Source organism: Prunus avium, chromosome 3 (assembly GCF_965620075.1).
Source record: "Prunus avium chromosome 3, drPruAviu1.hap1.1, whole genome shotgun sequence".
NCBI classification, from domain to species: domain Eukaryota; kingdom Viridiplantae; phylum Streptophyta; class Magnoliopsida; order Rosales; family Rosaceae; genus Prunus; species Prunus avium.
This window is the reverse complement of record NC_142286.1, coordinates 30,675,023-30,696,184: the sequence shown is the minus strand read 5'-3', so window position 1 is coordinate 30,696,184 and position 21,162 is coordinate 30,675,023. Positions and strand designations below refer to the sequence as shown.

The 21,162-nt window shown below is 37.8% G+C and overlaps 3 protein-coding genes across 4 annotated transcripts; 2 read left to right on the top strand and 1 right to left on the bottom strand.

Annotated features, from left to right (window-relative positions):
• Positions 1-1,803: 1,803 nt before the first annotated feature.
• Positions 1,804-3,398, top strand: PSBP-1 (photosystem II subunit P-1). Its single transcript, XM_021969161.2, has 4 exons — positions 1,804-2,202; positions 2,381-2,613; positions 2,737-2,787; positions 2,984-3,398. The coding sequence occupies exons 1-4, from the start codon at positions 1,953-1,955 to the stop codon at positions 3,242-3,244; spliced, it is 795 nt and encodes a 264-aa protein (XP_021824853.1). The 5' UTR covers positions 1,804-1,952; the 3' UTR covers positions 3,245-3,398.
• An 834-nt stretch (positions 3,399-4,232) lies between these two features.
• On the bottom strand, positions 4,233-10,384 carry LOC110765917 (WD repeat-containing protein 26 homolog). 2 transcript variants are annotated; one of them, XM_021969160.2, is made up of 5 exons: positions 10,235-10,384; positions 7,964-8,855; positions 6,699-6,800; positions 5,192-5,821; positions 4,233-4,597 (listed from the first exon to the last, which is right to left on the bottom strand). In XM_021969160.2, exons 2-5 carry the CDS (start codon positions 8,750-8,752, stop codon positions 4,382-4,384), a joined length of 1,737 nt encoding a protein of 578 aa, XP_021824852.1. In that variant the 5' UTR covers positions 8,753-8,855; positions 10,235-10,384; the 3' UTR covers positions 4,233-4,381. The 2 variants fall into 2 exon arrangements, with proteins under 2 accessions (XP_021824852.1, XP_021824851.1); XM_021969159.2 differs by having other exon boundaries at positions 9,816-10,338.
• Positions 10,385-11,130: 746 nt separating this feature from the next.
• LOC110765916 (DExH-box ATP-dependent RNA helicase DExH6) lies at positions 11,131-20,448 on the top strand. Its single transcript, XM_021969158.2, has 14 exons — positions 11,131-11,539; positions 11,766-11,856; positions 12,033-12,342; positions 12,458-12,532; positions 12,789-12,833; positions 13,482-13,572; positions 13,686-13,744; positions 14,289-14,450; positions 14,677-14,729; positions 15,049-15,082; positions 15,200-15,289; positions 15,406-16,407; positions 17,123-18,223; positions 18,354-20,448. Exons 1-14 carry the CDS (start codon positions 11,431-11,433, stop codon positions 18,939-18,941), a joined length of 3,810 nt encoding a protein of 1,269 aa, XP_021824850.1. The 5' UTR covers positions 11,131-11,430; the 3' UTR covers positions 18,942-20,448.
• The last annotated feature ends 714 nt before the right edge of the window (positions 20,449-21,162 follow it).

The following is a 21,162-nucleotide window of genomic DNA, read 5'->3' as shown; positions in this document are numbered from 1 at the left end:
GAAACTATATTTTCTAATCATTCTAATTTCTACTGGTTGGTTCTGTTTTTTTTTTCCTTTTTCGGATAAAAATTATCAAAACTTACTTGCTAAGCATACAAAATGGAAATTGACTTCCTATTGCTATGAGTTGGTCAAGGAAAAATAAAGAAGTATTTTGACTGACCAATTAAGCAATGATGGAGCTTAAAAATCTAGGCCTTCATGCAAATAAACAAATTTAATGCAATTATCTTGTGGGTAGGTAGCGTGCAACTAACAAATTAAAACAAAATAAAATATCAATGCATTTTTCACATGTGTTTTTAACATTCTGTCATATATATTAAATATTGCAAAGGACCCACTAGTGTAGTGATTTGGAGCATTTGCTCCCTCCTCCAAGAAAGGTTTAGAGTTCGAGTTTTGGCATCCGTGTAGTGTATGTGAGTTTAGCATACTAGCATCCCTCTCAATATAAAATGTCCTTTAAAAAAATATTTATTGAAAGGGTTGGTGTATATATAAGAACACATTAAATCCCTACCTACATAATTTTTTGGCTTAGACAATGGATTATATTTTCCCAATTCTTCATATATATATAGTATGTCCATTGTATAAGTCACTCCATTGAAATGGAATTGCAAATGTAAATTGTATGATGAATTGTTATCATCACTCACTTAATTTGTATTCCTAGAAATACTTTATTGAATCTTATATGAACGTTAATTCAAGCAACATGAGATGAGTGATTTTAGAGCGATTCCAGCGGAGCCCCCAGCCCAAGGCTGGGGGAGAAAAACAAAAAAATCTTGTTCCAGCGATCAGTCCAAGCCCGGGCAAGGAGTGGGTCCCACGAACTCAGGTTGGCCCGAAGGCCAGTTCAGCCTGAGGTCCAACTCGCGTGTTGGGTGATGTCATCGCTACAGTGCTCGCGCTACAGTGCCGCTAAAGTCCACGTGTCGCGCTCTGGGCTCTCCGATCAGATTTTTTACTCCAATCCAACGGTAGCCAATTTTTGTGCAATAAAAAAATGAAAAAAAATTGAAATTTTTTTAAAAAATTACTGATTTTTTTTTCTTCTATAAATGCCAAAATTTTATTCGATTGAGATATGAAAGTTATAATAAATATTGACACATACGAACCCAAAAATCTTATCCGAAAATATTATCCAAATTAATTATTTAGGTAAACAAATTTGGGAAAAAAACAAAAATGAATAGTAATTGCCCTTTGCCATGGCAACGGGTGGAAACACACAATATTATTTGCAAGGGCAACCACTATTCACATGAATAGTGGCTGCCCTAGCTCCCCCCTTCTCATGGCAAGGGGCAAATTGGTGGAGTTGCTCTTAGAGTAAATAGAAATTTCTAATTTTGGTGTCGATACTTATGAGTTGAGAAAATTATTGTATGCGTCGGTTATATATCATTATCCTAGAAAAATACTACACGACAATGCGATTCACGTGAATATTATGAAACAAATGTTAAATATAACCTACCCACATAAAGTTTGAGGACAAAAGTTCATAGGTCATTAATTAATGTCAATATATTTTTCTGCAATTCAACTATTCAAGTACTTCAAAGGAAGCCCATAAATGTGTAGGCCTAGTTCTCAAATGGGCCTATAAATATGACCAAACAAAAGGTCCAGCTGCCGAATACATACGACTTTGAAATAAAAACATGTACAAAAAGCAACATGTGAACAATGCCACGTGGCACCAATGAGAGCCTCTACAGCCTTATCCCACACCAAAATCTAATCTTCCCGTCATCCATTTCCCTGATCCAATATCCAAAAAATTAACCAACCATTTGCCTTCACATATCACACAAACAAACAACACATATCCAAAGCCAATTTTCCTCAGCACCACAACTCAACTTCCACAAAACCAATCCCACTTCACTCTATACACAGACAAGAATCACAAAGAGAGTAAGTGAAAGGAAATGGCCTCGACTGCATGCTTTTTGCACCACCATGCACTCACTACAGCTTCTGCCAGGTCCTCCTCATCACAGCGCCAAGTGGTGAATGTCAAGCAGAACCAGATTGTGATCTGCAGGGCTCAGAAGCAGGCTGCCCAGGAAGAAGATGGCGCCGTTAATGTCTCCCGGCGATTGGCTCTCACAGTCCTCATTGGAGCTGCAGCCCTTGGCTCCAAGGTTTCCCCTGCTGATGCAGCTTATGGTGAATCCGGTAAGAAATGTTCTCTTGCCAAACAGTCTCAACATGAATAATTATTTAGTATTGACAGTCTCACAACAACAAAATTGACAGTTCGACAACATAAACAACATGAGACGATCCATGTATAATATGTTTATTCTTTTCCTCGATCAAATTGAACTTAAATTATGATTAAATGCATATGCAGCCAACGTTTTTGGAAAGCCAAAGACAAACACAGACTTCTTGCCATACGCTGGACCAGGATTCAAGCTTTCGATTCCTGCAAAATGGAACCCAAGCAAAGAGGTTGAATACCCTGGTCAAGTTCTGAGATATGAGGACAACTTTGACACCACCACCAACGTGGCTGTCACAATCACCCCGACCGATAAGAAATCTATCACTGACTATGGCTCCCCTGAGGAATTCCTCACCAAGGTATGATAGCTTCTCCTTCTTTCCATTGACAATGCAATATATATATATATATATATATATATGTTTTCATTTCCTTCTGCCAATTACTAACAATTTAGTTTTGATATATGTTGCTTTTTGTAGGTGGACTATTTGCTAGGCAAACAAGCCTACTTTGGCAAGACTGATTCTGAGGTATAATTTGCTATATAATACAGAGCACTAATAAGTGGTTTGAATAAATGAAATACTGAACACCATTTGACGGATAAAATTTGGTGACCCTAATAATACTCAATAGAGAAGATAGCTTTTACCTGCAGCCATAAAAAGCATGGTTACTTTAGCAAATGCCGACTGCCTGATGGTATTTGACTTTGAATTGGTATAGGGTGGTTTCGACTCTGGCGCTGTGGCCACGGCCAACATATTGGAATCTTCAAGTCAAGTGGTTGATGGGAAACCCTATTACTACCTGTCTGTGTTGACAAGGACAGCCGATGGAGATGAAGGTGGCAAGCACCAGCTCATCACAGCCACAGTGAAAGATGGCAAGCTTTACATCTTAAAGGCTCAAGCTGGAGACAAGAGGTGGTTCAAGGGAGCAAGGAAGTTTGTGGAGAGCACTGCATCTTCTTTCAGTGTTGCCTAAGAATTTATTGAGGGTTTGTATATGTAAATCATCTTAAGATTGTGAATTGTCTTGACCTCTCTAGTTTTTTTTTTTTTTTTTTCATTTTCTCTTCTTTCTTTTTTATCTCCAAGTGTTTCAGAGTTGGTTATAATTGAAGGAACTGGTTGAAGTATCCTTTGACTCTTGAGCATATTGAAATATTTCATGGTATTCAGAACCCTCTTTAAATGAGTTTCTTATCTCTCTCTCTCTCGCGACTTTGGGCATTGTATCCAACAAAGTTGAAGAGGAGGTCCAATTTTCTGGTACTGTTTCCCAATTCTAAGACAACAAAGAGAACAAATGAATGGTTAAAGTTTCAACCATCCTAGATGTTTTGTCCAACAATAATATTTGCACAATTTCAGACTTTAAGCTATGCTTGTATTATTGCTCCTCAACATTGTCTTTGTGCATCTTTAAAATCCATACAATCTAAGCATTGAGGTTTTTCAAGCACTGTTATCATACAGGAAAAGCAAACACCAAACAAAAGGATCGGAAGAATTGACAAGTTAGGAAGCCAGCAGAACGGTTTTACTGCGATATTCAGAAGCCGACTAAAAACTTGAGAGTTCTTTAAGGTACTCTGGGCATCTCCAATGAGGATGTAAAGCCACATTTACAATGAAAAAAGAATCTAAAGAGCTTCGGAACAGTTTTGGATAAACCAGTCAACTATTGCTCAAATCGATAAGGGATGCCCCTAATGACCCAAGCTTCATGGTTTACAGGCTTATTTAAACATGAACGGAATGAAATAAATCAAACGTAGCTGTATTGGTGAGGAAACTTGCATCACTAGATTATCCCATTCAATTTGGGTGGGGTCTATAGCATTTTTCCTTGTATTTTAAGTACTTAACTGAGAAAAAGCACAAGTCCTAACCAGCTTACGAAGCACAAGTCAACTTTCTGATGCACAAAAGTTCAAAATTTGATTCAAAGAAAAAGAATGAACATACTATAAATGAAATAGTAGATTTATTATAGATACTTGCTGCACAATCCACATGCTTGTTTGACATGAATGTCTGATTTTGACGATGATAAGGTATTTACATAAAAGCAATGGTCAGAGAAATTATAACCAGCAATTTGCTTTTCAAGTCTTTTTCAAGTTCCCCCATTGCAATAATGGACGCCATTGCTGCGTGCATCCCTGTGTTTCACTTTTAGCTCGTTTAGGCCCCATATCCGAATTGTACGGTCATCACTGGCTGAGGCTAACATGTGTGTGTTTGTTGGATTCCAGCTGACACAATTAACAGCTCCAGAATGACCCGGCAATGCCTCTATGAGCTCCCCTGAGCCTCTAAGCCATACGTAAACCTGCACAATGAAAACCATCAATTAGCACAGCGAAAAGGAAATGACAACCGAATTCTCATTTTACAACTAATAGCAAAATAGCATAAATGTACGGAGTCCAATTCTTCTGTGTGATGTCCTCTTAATCCCATCGATCACATTGACCTCACTGTACAGCGACAGTCCAGGATGATACACAACAATGTCAAGACAATGTATTAAACTAAAAAGTTCTATGTCTGCCATTTTGGTTGACCTCCACACCCTGGCACCAAGCAACTAAAGGAGTTCAACCCTAAAATTAAAACAATGCGTAACAAAGTAAAAAGAAAACAAGAAGCCAGTTTCATCTGTCATTAATGAAACTGCATCAACTACATTCCAGTTATCCAACGTTGAATCTAAATGGGAATATATTGGAGCTATATCCCGCAACCCCACCCCCTTCACACAGAAAAAAGCACAGCAGAAAACATACAAGAACTAATAACACATTTAAATATGAAATGAATATCTGCCTCCTAAATGATTTGTCCAGACATAAGCCTTATGCTTAATCACAAGAAACACAAGCAAAAAGAAGAGGCCTCAGAAGGAAGAAACCAAATTCTTTACCTGTGAATCCTCACTACCACTAGCGATGAAAGCTTGTTCAAGTCCACCAAAACAAGACCTGATAACAAATCGGGTGCGTTTATGACCTTTGTACTTAGCAACAAGCTTGATTTCACCTTCTATGCTCCAGAGATGGATTTCTTGGTTCAGAAGATTAACCAACAAGAACCTATTATCTCTTGATAATGAAAAAGAAGTAATAGTTTGATCCTCTTCAATCAATATCTCAACTTTGGCTTCCCTGTCAAGTAGTAATATAGCATTATCTCTACAAGTACTTATAATTTGCTTCCCATCACTGGTTATCTCCAAATCAGAGATTCGTAAAGTTCGTTGGCCTTTCCAGCACTCCAGCTCCTTCCCATCTAACTCCCACATGCAGATACTCTTGTCACTGACACCAGAGAATATCCATTTTCCATCTGGAAACCATCCACAGGACACCAGACCAAGACCAGGTTTTTCATAAACATGGAGGCATTCACCAGAAGAAACATCCCAACGCCTGACCACCTCCTCCACTCCACAGGTGAGGAGCTGATGGTCATCAGGACTCCATGAAACTATGGAAACAGGTTTCTGGTGACCAGATAGTCTATGCTTTAAAGAAACACAACCATTCACATCAACCTATACCCAACAAGAAAATGATCAGGGTATAAAAATCTAGGATAATAGGATCAAAATAAAAAAACAAAAAGCGTTGCATATCATTAAATAAGAATTACACGCAGAGCTCTCCAATCTAATTCCAACCCAACTGTTATTTTCTTTTAAAAATTTTGTATTGCAAGTTGCAACAATAGAACAACAGGTAACTATTGGTCCACCTGTCAACCATGCATGCACATGAGATTGTATTCCAAGCTGGCTCAGAACCAGTGGCTTGAGCTGGGCTGTGCTGTGCTCAGACATGGTATTGAGCCTAGATTTGAGTGCCAAGCTCAGCCAAGTTAAGCCAAAAGTATGATGAAACTGATCATATTTGATATGAATTCCTAGTAATTTTCTTCTTCTTTTGCACAACATATCTATAAATGTGTATACAAATCATTATTTCACCTCCATTAGTCCCAAAAATGTCATCTAAGGCTGCAGATACACACACAAACAATAACAAAGTCCGGAAGACTGGAAAAGAATGGGGAAGATGAAAACCAGTTATAGCGCTGAAATATTCCATGCATTTTCAAAATAATTTGCATTAGGGCACTACGTAATGAGAACATATATTTGATATCTCGTGAAAAACTAGCAACAGAGAAAGCAAAAGTGCCAACAGAGATGGAAGGCCAACATGGGAACTGCAATACAAACATTAGATGTGAAGAAGAGGAGGCAGCAATAATTGATAGATTTATACTGAAGATGCCCATTTATAGATGCACTCAGATACATAGGTAGAAATCAAATTTGACCCATTGCATCAACAATGACAAAATATAAAGTGGTGAAGAGGGCAGCATACGCAAGATTAAGAGACAGTTCCACATAGTATTGATGTTACCTCCCATATGATTGCTGATCGATCACTTGATGATGAAGCTAAGTACTTCCCATTGTGTGAAAATTGCAGAAACCAGACTTCGTCACTGTGTGCTTGTAATATCTGCAAAATTGAAAGTGATAAGAAAGGTTTAGAACCAAGATCTGACTAATATGTATGTAAAACCAGATTCAAAGTGCCCTTTATAAATGTAAGAATGGGTAATCTAGACAAGGTAAATAACATACATACAACAAACACATAATAAAAGAGTAACCAGAGAGAGAGAGATTAGACAATCTTCATTGACATAACAAATTAACAAAACACAGAAAAGATAACAAGTGGATTCAAATTACGAGAGATGGCACTAACGTAGACAGCAAAAAGAAAGTGAAGTCAACAACGATGGAATCAGATATAGATTAAGCTCCGCTAGACCTTGGTCAGTATCTCCCTCCACACATTAATTCAGACAAGAGCACACTGAACAAGGATGCTTGGAAATGGCAATATACCATTCTCAATGCTGATAATAACAGCAAATATTTAAAGACAGGAAGTAGCAAAGAAACCAGGACCCTTGATATTTAAAGTGTTATCAGTAACGAAACGACAATACAATGCCACAAAGACTTGAATTTCATGTTCTATCAAAGTTTAGAGGCTTATGAATTGTAAGCTGAGCCACACTGGTTACTCTTTGCCTGATGAGAACATATTATCTAACACTAGTTTTTCCAAAGAATGCTATCAAGTTCCACATGTCCAATCTGGTCAATTAATTGTACTGCTTTGCCTCCCCCATACAAATCCTACACTTAGATGAACAACTACTTACCCTAGTATTATTTTTTGAATTTGAAACTCTCCACAGACATGTGGAGGGTTATGAACAGCAGCCTTCTTGAATCACTTGCTCACTTTAATTAATTTCTGATAAACTCCTTGGTTTGTTTTTCAGGTCAAACTAATTAGAAGGACTAAAAGAACAAGACTGGGAAAAACCATCTTAACTTACCTAACAGAAAGGCCAGTCTCTTCTCACGGGGTCCATAAAACCCCTGATAACCAAGATTGAGTACTATAATCTTAGCTTACCCTAAAGTGACACATTCACTGTTATTACTCAACTTCACAGTTTAAGATGCGATACCTCATATGACAACAAATAATGAACATGATTTTCATACATCATATGAAAAATGACCAAATAAGTAAAATCAATAAGTATACAAAGCTCTAATTAGAGCTTACAACCATTAATCAAATTTTTTTTTTCCAACCTGTAATGTTCGGGAAGGAATCTGATCTCTCCCACATCGATGATCAGTGTACAAAGACATTTCCTCGTTCAAGGAGTTGTGAAAAATGCAAGCATCACGTTGTAGGACTAGGGCCTGTTCAACCAAATGTTCCAACCGTCTTTCAAGTATCATAACTGTTGGGGGAAGCAGTTTCTGCAAGTCTTCCAGTAACTTTGGCCGAGACTTGGCCCTCGCAATGTTTTTACCAGGAGTCCCACCAAATGAAGGCGAAACTATGCAGGAAGAAAGCTCATGAACTCTACTACCATTGATGCAGAGAGGTACAATCTCAGTCCTCAATGTCTTCAGTGCATCCATGTCTTTTTCGTCATCTAGAAGTTCAAAGAACTTCTGCTCCAATATCATAAAGGAGGCTGATTTAGTAATGTTTTCATCTGATAGACCAATTTTTTTCAATGTGTCGACACTTCCATCCCAATTTCCATCCAGAATTTGCTGCATAAAAAGAGTTACCACAGAAGAGTGCAACGGTATCCCAGACTCTTCTTCCAAATGAGCACCACTTTTCTTATAGCCAAGAGAATATAGTGCCTTTGCTATTAGTCGGACAAATTCCACCCTCTTAATAACTCCTTTTGAACCAACAACCTCTTCGTCCCCTTCAGATGTTAGGGGCCGAGCCATCAAGTCTCTTGAAGAGCCAGCTACAGGCTCTGTAATAGATGAACCGTTGGATAGACCTCTCAATTGTCCAGGGGATAATTTCATGCGTTTTGTGGCTGGTTCTTCATCTCCCACACCTCCCATGAAATGTGCACCTCAGCCCATATATTATTACAGCGGTAGAAAAACAAGAAGCAGATATTTTCAAAGTTCTAAGAGCCTCCAGTTAGTCACAAGAAACAAACACCTGCATAATACAGTAAAAAAGGTAATGAATGTCTTAAAGCTTGACTCCATCAATCACATCATCAAAATCTCTAAATAGAGTACACAAAAGTAAGAACCCAATCATACAAAACCTACCAAGATATTCTAGTGAAACGAAGATGCGGTGGGAAAGTAAGATTATAATTAAACTGAAGCTGAATTCTAAAAGTAATTTAAGGTTACACTTTCAGCATTTCCCAACTGAATCAAGATTGGAGGAGGAGGATCAGCAATAATTCCAGTTTAGACAACGGATTATGATTATCCAAAACATTTTCACAAAAGGAACCAATCTTTCAAATTGCTCGAGCAAAGGCCCTGAATGAAACTTCATACAAGATGAAGTTAATAAGATGAAAATGCCTTCTACATATAGCATTAAAAATCTCTTTACAAAATTGATTGTAACCAGAAGCCGTATAATAATTTTTTTTTTGTGACCGAAAAATTGCAATTTCTGCAAGTCCATTCAATGACTTCAAGGTTGAGAAACTCCATCATTAAACAAAAGTGTTAAAGATAAATGGCAAAGGAGTCAATAATTGACTGATCCACAATGTACATCCATCACCAAATTATTTATACCATGAATCATGAAGAGCTTAAAAGAAACACACTAAACTGATGATATACCATTTAAGCAAACAGAATTAGTCTTATTTCAGTCCATAAGATGCTCAAGAAATGCTAACATTTACCAAGAGGGGAAGACAACGATTTCAACACCTAAAAACAAATCCCTGGTGATAATAGATCAAAACCCAAATCAGGAACAATCAAAAGTAGAAGAATCCCACTATAGTAAGCAATCAAAACAAACCAAAACATGAAATCTGACCTCGAAAAATAACAATGAGAAAACATGTGAACAGATAAAAACCATATTGAACACCAAAACAAATACCCAAACAAGAACGTTCAGCAAGAAATGAGAACCAACCAAGAGGATAGAAGCCGTCACAAGATTTGCCCAAATTTAGAGGTAATTAACAAGCAAAATCCAGGGTACCCAGAAACCGATTTCGCTTTGGGAACCGATTCCGATCAAAAGAAAATGAACCCAACACAGGAACAGGTTGAGAATTCAACAATCAATGATGGGTATGAGGAAGAATAGAGACCAAAGCATCCAAAACAAGGACTTGCTTTTTTCTCATTTGTCGGCACATTAAAAGTAATATAGGTGAGCAAGCAGCAGATTAAGGTGATAGATAATATGAGAAAATTTCGTGAAATCCAAAAAAGAGGAAGGAAAAAAAAAAGAAATAGCAGATTGCAAATTACAATCAATGCCCAATGGGTTATTGTATATTGGGTAGAGGCTATGTATTTTCAAGGAATGAATAAAGTATCAGGTACCTTTGTCGTATAACACACTGAGTTTCTCTTTTGCGTGGAGGAAACCAACTCAATGGGGGTTATATAGAGGAGAGAGAGATTGAGAAAGAGAGAGAGAGAGAGGGTCAGAGAGATGAGTCTTGTAAGTTCTCCTCTCTCTACTTGTACTGGCTAGGGGCTGGGGCTTCACAGGCTTTTGCCTACTACAACATTTGCTGGCTTGGTTGGCTGTTCACATTTGGGCCAATGTTGGCTCACTTCCTGTAAGTTGGGCTGGGCTTAGTTTAATATCTACACCTATTTTTTCTTTTCTTCATGAGCAAATATCTAACCCATGTAGATATGTAACTTTTATTTATTTATTTATATAAGCGACAGTGGTGGGGGAGGGTTTTTTTTTCTTTTTGTTTTTTGGTTCTGATTTTGGAGGGATGGAACAACCGTCAAGTTGTCATAGAGGTTCGAATATGAGACTACTTATCTGCAAGTCAAGACATTTTTCTACTAAACTAGACCCGTTAGCATGTAGATATATAATATATAAACTAGGATTTTCATCATATATATATTTTTAATTATTTTCTTTTATTTGAATCTTTGTGAATTCCATTGAGATCACATTTTTAATAGAAGTGGAACATGCTTAATAAGGAGTTTTATCTCCAATGAAATGTCATTTGAAATACTATAGACATCAACTGATGAGATAGTGTTTTACTTGTTTTTATTCTGAGAATATTGTAGACTTTATTTATTGAGAAATTGTATTTCTCTTAATTTTGTTAAAATATGGCCAAATTCAAATCATACTTGCTAATTATTATTTATTTATAAAAAAAAAAAAATTAAAGAAAATAACAAATTGGAAAGTGTAAACATGATGGAGGGTTAACTTAGCGGCGCGGGCACCGCTCTACATATGCAAAGCATAAAAAAGCATATGCGGAGGAAGGGCAAAGGGCAAAGGGCAAAGGGCAAAGGGTAATTTACGAAACACATAGCAGAACTGAAAACTCCATTTTCATAGCAGACGCCAACTATTCAGGGCAGAGGAGAGCCAGACCCAAATCTTCGACAACTCCACTGAATCTCGTCTTCTTCTTCTTCTTCTTCTTCAAAGCTTTACATTCTTCTGGGCGCGAACAGCTGCCTCAGATTCGGAATTTAACGAACAGACAAAAGGGAAGAGATCAGAGCCAAAGGAAGAAGCAATAGACATGGCGAAGAAGAACAGAGGCGGCGAACAACAAAACAGTAAAGTTACAGAAAGCATGAGGAACCGAATAGCTCAATTACTCACCCGCTTCAAATCCGCCGATGACGAAGGTGAAGTGTTTGAATAAAGCCATGGCTTAAAACTGGGTGCTAATGAAATTTTCATACTTTAATGCGATCTGAATCCATGTTTGCTTCCTTTTTATTTTGTCGGGAGGAGGGTTTCAGGGACTTGCTTGGTATTTGATGCGAATTTATAAGGACCAAGTATTTGATTTTGTTTAATTTTTCAAATTGTATGAATGGTTTTTTGAACAATATCGGAATCTGCCTGCAGTTTACACATTTGAGGCCGGTCTCTCGAACCTTGACCGTGCTGAAGTGCATCAACAATGCAGGAAAATGGGTATGAAATCCAAGAGTAAAGGGTGAGTGCTGGTAGTTATGTCTTGTTGATAGTGACCAAAATGTTGTATATTTTAATTTAAGAGAAGCTTACATGCTTCCATATTTTTGGGAACCAAAACAAAAGAGGAAAATTTCAGCTTTCTTATCTGCACAGTTTTTTTTTCTTCAACTGATGATAAACCTGAACTCTGTGTAGGAGTGGGAAAAAACGTGTTGTGTCTGTTTATAAACCTAAAAAGAAGGCCGCAGCCAGTGATGTTATTCCAAAGCTCACTCATCTGACATTTTCCGGAGTCACAAAAGAAGTATTGAGGGACTTGTTCATGCGTTACCCACCCGGTGATGAAGTGGGCAGAGAAATGTATGGGACAAATAGTAATGAGAATGTGAAAGCCAAGCGGAAGAAAGACAGTATGTTTTGCAAGCCTTCGATGACCAAGGCAGAAATTGCAAAGAAAGTGGAATCACTTGCTTCTAGAATAAAGAATTCCGATAAATTGAGAAAGGTTCTTCTGATTTAACAGATGATGCACCTCTATTATCATCTACATTATTTTAAGTCATAGTTTTTGCATAATAATAGTCTCAGCATGACAGGTTTCTGTGAATTTATGCATGCAGATCACCGAAGAGAAGTCTAAGCTTCCAATTACATCCTACAGGGATGTCATTACATCAGCAGTTGAATCTCATCAGGTTAATTTGAACATTCACATCATTGATTCTTGAAATTATTAGCTAGTTGTTCTTGCGGCAGATCACATTATGCGTGATATTATTTTTGAAATTTCCTAGTATCAGTTAGATATGCGATGTGTCCTTATCTCAAAATGGTGGGGTCTGTTATCGTTACTAGAAACTCTGTTTTGCTACTTCATTGAACCGTTGTTTGAATTGAATGGATTCCTACTCAACTTCGGGGACTTATTGTTAATCTCCTATTTGAAAGCAGGTAATTCTTATATCTGGTGAGACTGGGTGCGGAAAGACCACACAGGTTATGATTTCTTTGCTTTGTCTTCTTTATGGTATATTTATAATAAGTTGTCTGGTTCTGTTTCAAAAGAAGTCCATTTAATTTATTTTGTTCTTTATATTGCAACATCTTTTTTTCCTTTCCTTGGTCTCGAAAGTGACGTAAGTTGCATGGATATCATTTTCTATACTGTTAACATATTCTGGTTGATTTTACCTTTTAAAACCTGCCCGCATAGGAAATTTGGTACCTTTACTTGCAAACTTCTATACGGAGCCCTGTACATGTCACTTTTTGGATTTTTAAAAATGACAAAAGAGGGGAGAGCATGGAGTATCAAGACTTGAACTGATCTTGCATATTTGTGGACATGCATGTTCAAGAGTGCAATTATCATTGTTATAATTGGGAGTTATGAATCTTGATCAGTTTTTGATACTCATGAGATTATTTGTTTTTTATGATAATCTTCATTAGTCAGCTTGTGTTCATCAGTCATTTCAGGATGTATATGACATGCTTTTAACATTTCTTGATGTTTTCTTTGTACTGTGGAGTAGTTTTTCCTGCTTAATATAGCATAGCATTAATCTTTTAAAACTAAACTTAATATTATTACTTTCTGTAACTATGTTTGATAATGTTCTCTTTTTGAAAAATATGATTCAGGTCCCACAGTTTATTTTGGACCATATGTGGGGTAAGGGGGAGGCATGTAAAATAGTGTGCACGCAACCTCGACGTATCTCAGCTGCATCAGGTTTACACTCTTCTTTCTGCATACAAAACTTTTAGGCCCCCTTTTTTTATTTGATTTTTTCTTTACTGATTGTAAACTTCAAATTATTAAATCCTTGGTGTTTTTGTGTCCAGTTGCTGAGAGAATCTCTAAGGAAAGAGGAGGAAATGTTGGAGAGGATATTGGATACAAGGTAATGTTGCTCATGAGTTGTCTTGATGTATAGTTTGTATTTTATCATATCAATGACCATTCTGTCATACACTGTTGTTAGAAGCAGCGTCATAGTTAACTTCTTTGTATTTAATTTAGGTCTATGTACCAGACATGACTGTCATTAGGGGCGAAGAAGCTCCTGTTTTGCAATTCAATAATTAGTAGTCTGGGAAATTTGAACTAATCAATCTTTGTAACCGGAAAAAAGACAGAATATTGTTCATTTTACAACTCATGTGCAGGAATTGTTGTGGTCATTTTTGTTGGATGCTTTTAGTTGGTCAAATTTTCAATATGAAATATGGTATATTGGTCACAGCTAAGTTGGTTACATCATTTTCAGTTATACCATAAGTATATTCTCAGGGTTTGCTAGATCAAACCAGGAAAGTTAATTTGCTTGTGATTATACATTTACAGAAGGCGTGCGTAGTCTCTATAGGATTCCAAGTCCTATGTATCTTGTCAATATTATTGTAACTTGTGAGAAACTAACTTATATATTCTTTTGGCGATGCTAGATACGGTTGGAAAGTCAAGGTGGCAGGCACTCATCAATTGTGCTCTGCACAAATGGGATTCTGTTGAGGTTGTTAGTGTCCAGAGGCACTGGTAGATCAAAAGCAGGTGACTCAAACAAAGAAACCAAGCAAGATGACAATGACATAACTCACATTATTGTGGTACTTGTACTTTCTTCATTGGGATTCTTCAATTTCTTTCTGGAATCTGTATTAGGATTAGATTATAGGGCTGGATTGTTTATATGTGCATTCATTCGTGGAAGTCCTTATCTTGTAGGCATATGTTTTGGAGTTTTTTTTTTCTTGAGACCAGTTTAAACATATGCTCTCGTTTATGTTTCGTTATCATGGATTGCAATTGCAATGAATGCTTTTCCCTCTGTAGGATGAAATTCATGAAAGGGATCACCACTCAGATCTTATGCTGGCAATTATAAGGTATATACTACACATTGATTTATCGTCATTAAGTTGTTTGCTTGTGTTAATAAACCTAGATGTGTATATAATTTTGGTTTGATTAGTAGAGTAACTTAAAATTTGGGGATTGCCAAGTATGAAGAGTAATCAATACTAGTTTGAGTGAAATGTTACTGTGGATTGATGTGGATAATAGTTTGAGCAGAATTGTTGCTGTGTATTATAGTTTATTGGTGATGCAAATGAAATGTCAGAATGCATGTTTATCAATCATGAATTTTCGAGTCTGATTTTGGTTTGTTTCTCGGAATTTTGTTTTTGTGTGATTAATGTGCAGAGACATGCTTTCTTCACACCCTCATCTACATCTGGTTAGTTCAAACATGTCTTCTATCTCTGTCATACTTAGGATATTAGTTCATTACCCTTTTTTCTGGAGCTTATATTAATTGATGATCTGCTTCTGTTTATGATACTTATTGTAACAGATACTGATGAGTGCAACTGTTGATGCTGAACGGTTTTCACATTATTTTGGTGGATGCCCAATTATCCGTGTCCCTGGGTTCACTTATCCTGTAAAAACTCTTCCTCAGATAGTGCCTTGTCAATTTGTCTAAAGAAAGATGGTGATTTGTCAGTTGTTTATATTATGCTGCTTTCATTTTAATGCCGTGGTATTATCCTTTATCAGGTCAAAACTTTCTATTTGGAGGATGTACTTTCTATCCTGAAATCCGTAGAAAATAATCACCTTAATACTGCAGTAGGTTTACAGAATGAAGATCCTGACTTAACACAGGAATTTAAGCTTGTTCTAGATGAAGCTATTAATCTGGCTTGGTCAAATGATGAGTTTGATCCCCTTCTAGAATTGGCGTCTTCTGAAAGAACTCGCAAAGTCTTTAATTACCAGCATTCTTTAACCGGACTTACGCCGTTAATGGTGTTTGCTGGAAAGGGTAGAACCACAGATGTTTGCATGCTGCTATCTTTTGGTGCGGACTGCCAATTACGGGCCAATGATGGAGCAACTGCGTTGGAGTTGGCTGAACGGGAAGAGCAGCGAGAAACTGCTGAGATATTGAAAGTGCATATTGAAAATGCTCTTTCTAACTCTATGAAAGAACAACTGTTAATTGATAGATATCTCCAATATTTTAATCCTGAAAATGTTGATTTTGTTCTTATTGAGCAATTACTAAGGAAAATTTGTAGTGATTCAAACGATGGAGCCATCCTTGTGTTCCTTCCAGGGTGGGATGATATAAAAAAAACCCAGGAGAGATTACTCATGAACCCGTATTTCAGAAATACTTCTAAGGTTTTGATAATATCTCTACATTCGATGGTTCCATCTAATGACCAAAAGATGGTCTTCAAACGCCCCCCTCCTGGTTGCCGAAAAATTGTTCTTTCAACTAATATGGCTGAAACTGCCATCACCATTGATGATGTCGTTTATGTTATTGATAGTGGCCGGATGAAAGAAAAAAATTATGATCCTTACAATAATGTATCAAGTCTTCAATCTTCCTGGGTGTCAAAAGCGAGTGCCAAGCAACGAAGGGGCCGTGCTGGTCGTTGTCAGCCTGGAATCTGTTATCATCTTTATTCTAAAGTTCGAGCAGCTTCATTGCCAGATTTTCAGGTGCCTGAGATTAGGAGAATGCCAATTGAAGGGCTTTGCCTGCAGGTATACCTTTCTCCTCATTTCTTAAATCTCTTTGAATCATGACAGAGATTGCATTGCTGTATATCTATCGCATTGTTTATCCATTCTCAGTTACTGGGGTCTTATGTTCATCTATCTGTTACTGTCTCAGTGGAAACTTTGTTTGAGACAAAGAATTTGCCCCAAGAAACAAATTATTGCATTGTTGCCCTGCTAATCTGTTAAAGTTTCCAATAGTCGTGACTCCCTTTCTCCTCCTCCTCCTCCTCCTCTCCCTTCCCCGAAAATAACCCACCTTCCACAGAAAAAATGTAACATTATTTGGGCATATACTATTTTCTGGGAACTAAAGAAACTAGCGAAATGACGCGTTGTTGTGTGATGATAAATAAGCAATGATAAAAGATAACATTGGCATGTTGACGTGTCACAGTTCGGTGGGACGTCTTGCAATTGTTTAGTTATGGCTACTGTCATTTTGTTTTGTTTTCATCCTGCATTCATCATGTTGTTGGAAATATGCACACGCATAAGTTGTCTATAGGGACGTGTATTCTTATTCCAAAATGAACTGCATATTCGAAGCAATAAGAGAAGAGGTGTTGTTTCCGTTAGTTGAGTTTTTGTGATCTAATGAGTGTTTTTGGATACTTTGTGATCTACTAGTGTGTTTTTGGAGTATAATGAGTTTTTGTGATCTATTAAAGCTTTTCAAGATTTTATTTCTGATTGACAGGTGAAGTTACTTGATCCAGATTGCAATATAGAAGATTTCTTGATTAAGACATTGGATCCTCCACGTTCCGAGACCATACACAATGCAGTTGCTGTTCTTCAAGATATTGGGGCTTTGTCACTTGATGAGAAACTTACAGTACTTGGGGAGAAGCTAGGTTCTCTACCTGTTCATCCATTGACGAGCAAGATGCTTTTCTTTTCTATACTGATGAACTGTCTTGACCCAGCTTTGACTCTGGCATGTGCTACTGACTTCAAGGATCCATTTTCCCTGCCTATGTTACCTGATGATAGGAAGAGAGCCGCTGCTGCTAAATATGAACTTGCTTCATTGTATGGTGGGCATAGTGATCAGCTAGCAGTCATAGCAGCATTTGACATATGGAAGACTGCTAAAAAACGACGTCAAGAGGAACTGTTCTGTTCTCAATACTTTGTGTCTTCAAGTACGATGCATATGCTATCTCGTATGCGCAAGCAGCTCCAGGCAGAGCTAAATCGGCATGGTTTTATTCCTGACGATGTATCAAGATGTAGCTTGAATGCACATAACCCAGGTATACTCCGTGCTGTTCTTGTGGCCGGTTTGTATCCAATGGTGGGGAGATTGGTTCCTGCTCGCAAGAAGATGAAACGATCTGTTGTAGAAACTCCTAATGGGGTTAAAGTTTGTTTAAACAATCACTCTATGAATTATAAGTTAGCTAAGGTCAACAGTGATGATCGTCCATTGATTATGTTTGATGAGATAACCCGTGGGGATGCGGGCGTGATGAACATACGGAACTGTACTGTTATCGGGCCACTTCCGTTATTATTTCTTTCGACAGAAATTTCTGTTGCTCCATCTAACAATGACGATGATGATGGTTACGTTGATGAGGGGAGTGATGTGGATGACAATGAGGATGAAAGTGATGAAGATGCAATGGAGATAGATGGCAAGTCAGGTGGACAACACAAGGATAAAATTATGTCATCTCCTGATAATTCAGTCACAGTTATAGTGGATCGGTGGCTTCAATTTGGGTCAAAAGCTCTGGACGTTGCTCAGATCTACTGCTTGAGAGAACGTTTATCTGCAGCAATCTTATTCAAAGTACTTTCTTTGTTCGTACTTTTACAGCTGTTTATGCATTGAAATTTGCAGTACAACGCAATAGTTCATTTATATCCTGAAACCCTGTAGATTACCATTTTATCTGAGTTTATGTTTTACCATTTTGCAGGTTACACATCCAAGGAAAGTTTTGCCTCCTGGTCTTGGGGCCTCAGTTTATGCTATAGCCTGTGCTCTATCGTATGATGGTCTATCTGGGATCTCAATTCCAAAGGAATCCGAGGAGTCTCCGACTTCGGTGGAAAATGAAACTGTGACTGAGGACTCTGTTGAGCCCCTTCAAGATTGCTACTTACACAAATCGATTATGTGCGATATATTAAGGGATGATGCACATGGGAGCAATGACATAAATGAAATGCACTGTTACTTCCTCAGATCATGTGCTCCTGCCGTCAATGCAGCAGCACACCATAGGCCACTAGGCACGGATATACTTGCTGCTAATGGAAAAGTAAGGTTTTATGTGATAGGAAATGGGGCAGCAAAGTTGCGTGACCCATCAAGTCACAGTGTTCAACCACCGCTTGATTCTGCTCCCATCACCGCTCACCAGAAGCCTCCATCACAAGGTCCAAATTTAGTTGGTAACGGTCCAAGCACTGATGCATCAGATGGTCCAAGGGGAGAGTCGCCACTGCAGAGGAAGAAGCGTAGGAATAGGGGTAGAGAACAATCATCTTTGAATGGGATCTAACTGTATGTTGTAGGCTGTAAGATTGGGGTAAATCTGGTCGTGTCAAGTTTTCTAGGATGAAGGAATATCTATGTCTTCAACACAATTATCTTTTCAATTTCCCAGACTGTAATCCTCCTATGAATGCCAGCGAAGTCGCATGAATGAAGAAGACACAAGAGGATTGCATCTGAAATTCATCCTAGCTTTTGATTTTGCTGTCACAAGACCAAGCAAAGCTGAAACCATCTTTGGTTTCAGAAACAATTCTGGTAAGCTCATATCAGTATCAGATCAGATGTGTTGATTCATTAGTAATCGCTTCCGTTGTTCGTTTAATATTTGATGAAACTATTGTGACAAGATACAAAATGGAACTTTGCATAATCTTTCGGATGGAATTCACCAATGTACAAGGACTGAACACAAGCAGCGCTTTGGGTATCTGAAAGCGGTGTTTTGAAAATGACATGGTCAAATTTTGGTTATTCTTATCTTCATCTTTCAACTTTCCTATTAGATTAAGCCACTTGTCATTTATCAAAATCATCAAAACACAATCATATCCACTGCAACAAAACAACAAAATGAAACTGCAACTGCATTATTAACCTTATCACTATGCATGTGGAAAAGATAAGGGAAGCCCCAAAAAAATGATAATCTTAATTACTAAGCCTTGTCCCCTTAGGTAGGCCCCACCATATCAAAATAAAAACAACCCCCCAAGTACTCAAATTTACACTCCTTTTTCAGAGACTGAAAGAGATGGCAAGAGAAGAAGAAGAAGGTAAAGGTAGAGTTCCAATGTTGATAGCAATGAAGGGCCATCCAGGCACAGGCAAAACCACCTTAGCCAATTCCTTAGCCTCAACTCTCAAACTCCCTCTCCTAGACAAAGACGACGTGCGCGACAAACTCCACAGTCTCCAAGCCTCCTCCTCCTCCGCGTCTTCTGTACTAAACGACGCGTCGTACCGCGTCATCTGGCAGATCGCGGCCACCCAGCTACGCCTGGGCCTCAGCGTCATCGTGGACTCGCCCCTCTCCCGTAGGGCCCACTTCGAGTACCTGGCCCAGTTGGCGTCTTCCAGTGGGGCTCGCCTCTTGATTGTGGAGTGTAGGCCCAAGGACGAGGCGGAGTGGCGCCGAAGGCTTGAGCGCCGCGCTGAGGCTGGTGGAGGGCCGGGCTGGCACAAGCCGTCCACGTGGCGGGATATGGAGAGGCTATTGGACGGCTACAGTGGGTGCACGGAGTATGATGTGGGCGATGTACCCAAGATGGTGGTGGATACTACGGCAGCTCTTGAAGTCGAGGAGCTTGTCTCCAGTGTGGTCGAGTTTATCGAAATTCACAGCCACAGGGATCGGCAAATGACATCTGTCCACCAAGGACTAAATATTATGGATTAAAATAAAAAAAACAATTTGCATCTCCAAATATGTACAGTAATTTTCCTTTTGTCTAATGTCACCCGTTACCATGCTTAGAAAAAATAATATTCTAAACTCTTTTAGTTCAAGAAAAGAGAGATTCGAACTCTAGTACGAAAAAAATTTAGTTTAACTTAGAAAAAAGAAATAATCATGTTTAGATGTCTAAATGACTAGACGATTACCACAAATTTATTTTACTTATATCCACAAATTTATTTGAAGGAAAGAGGGTAGGTGTACTTCATTGATGTTCTTGTTTAGAAAGATGCGTGTAAGATCCAAAAACCTATTGCCTAAATTCACAAAGTTCTGCCACCAACATCTTCTAACATTGAAGAAATAATTTGTTGAATTAAATTTTAGTAAGCTTGTTATTAATATTCAAAAATCAAAATAGTACATATTGAATTTTAACTAACAAAAAAGTCTTTTCCTTTCTCAGTTAACAGAGACATCATTTTGACTTTTCTTGGGTTAACATCATTTTGCGTTTTTTCCTAACATCATTTTGAAATGGACGAAAGTGGTAAAAAGTAGTAAGTTAGTAACATTTCTGTTGCGAATAATTCAGTAATTGATGTAACATTCCGAATAATATAAAATGATTTACGAATAAACATTTTCTGATTAGTTAGAAAAGACCTTTCCTTTAATTGATTTCAAACCAACGTCATATAATTTTGTTTTTCATAATAATAAAAACAAATAATATTCATGGTTGTTAATATAACAGAGCAGAGTAGCCGCCGAGCGAGAACCAAAGCTTGATAATAGGAATAGGTTTTCATGTGACGAGAAGTCAAGT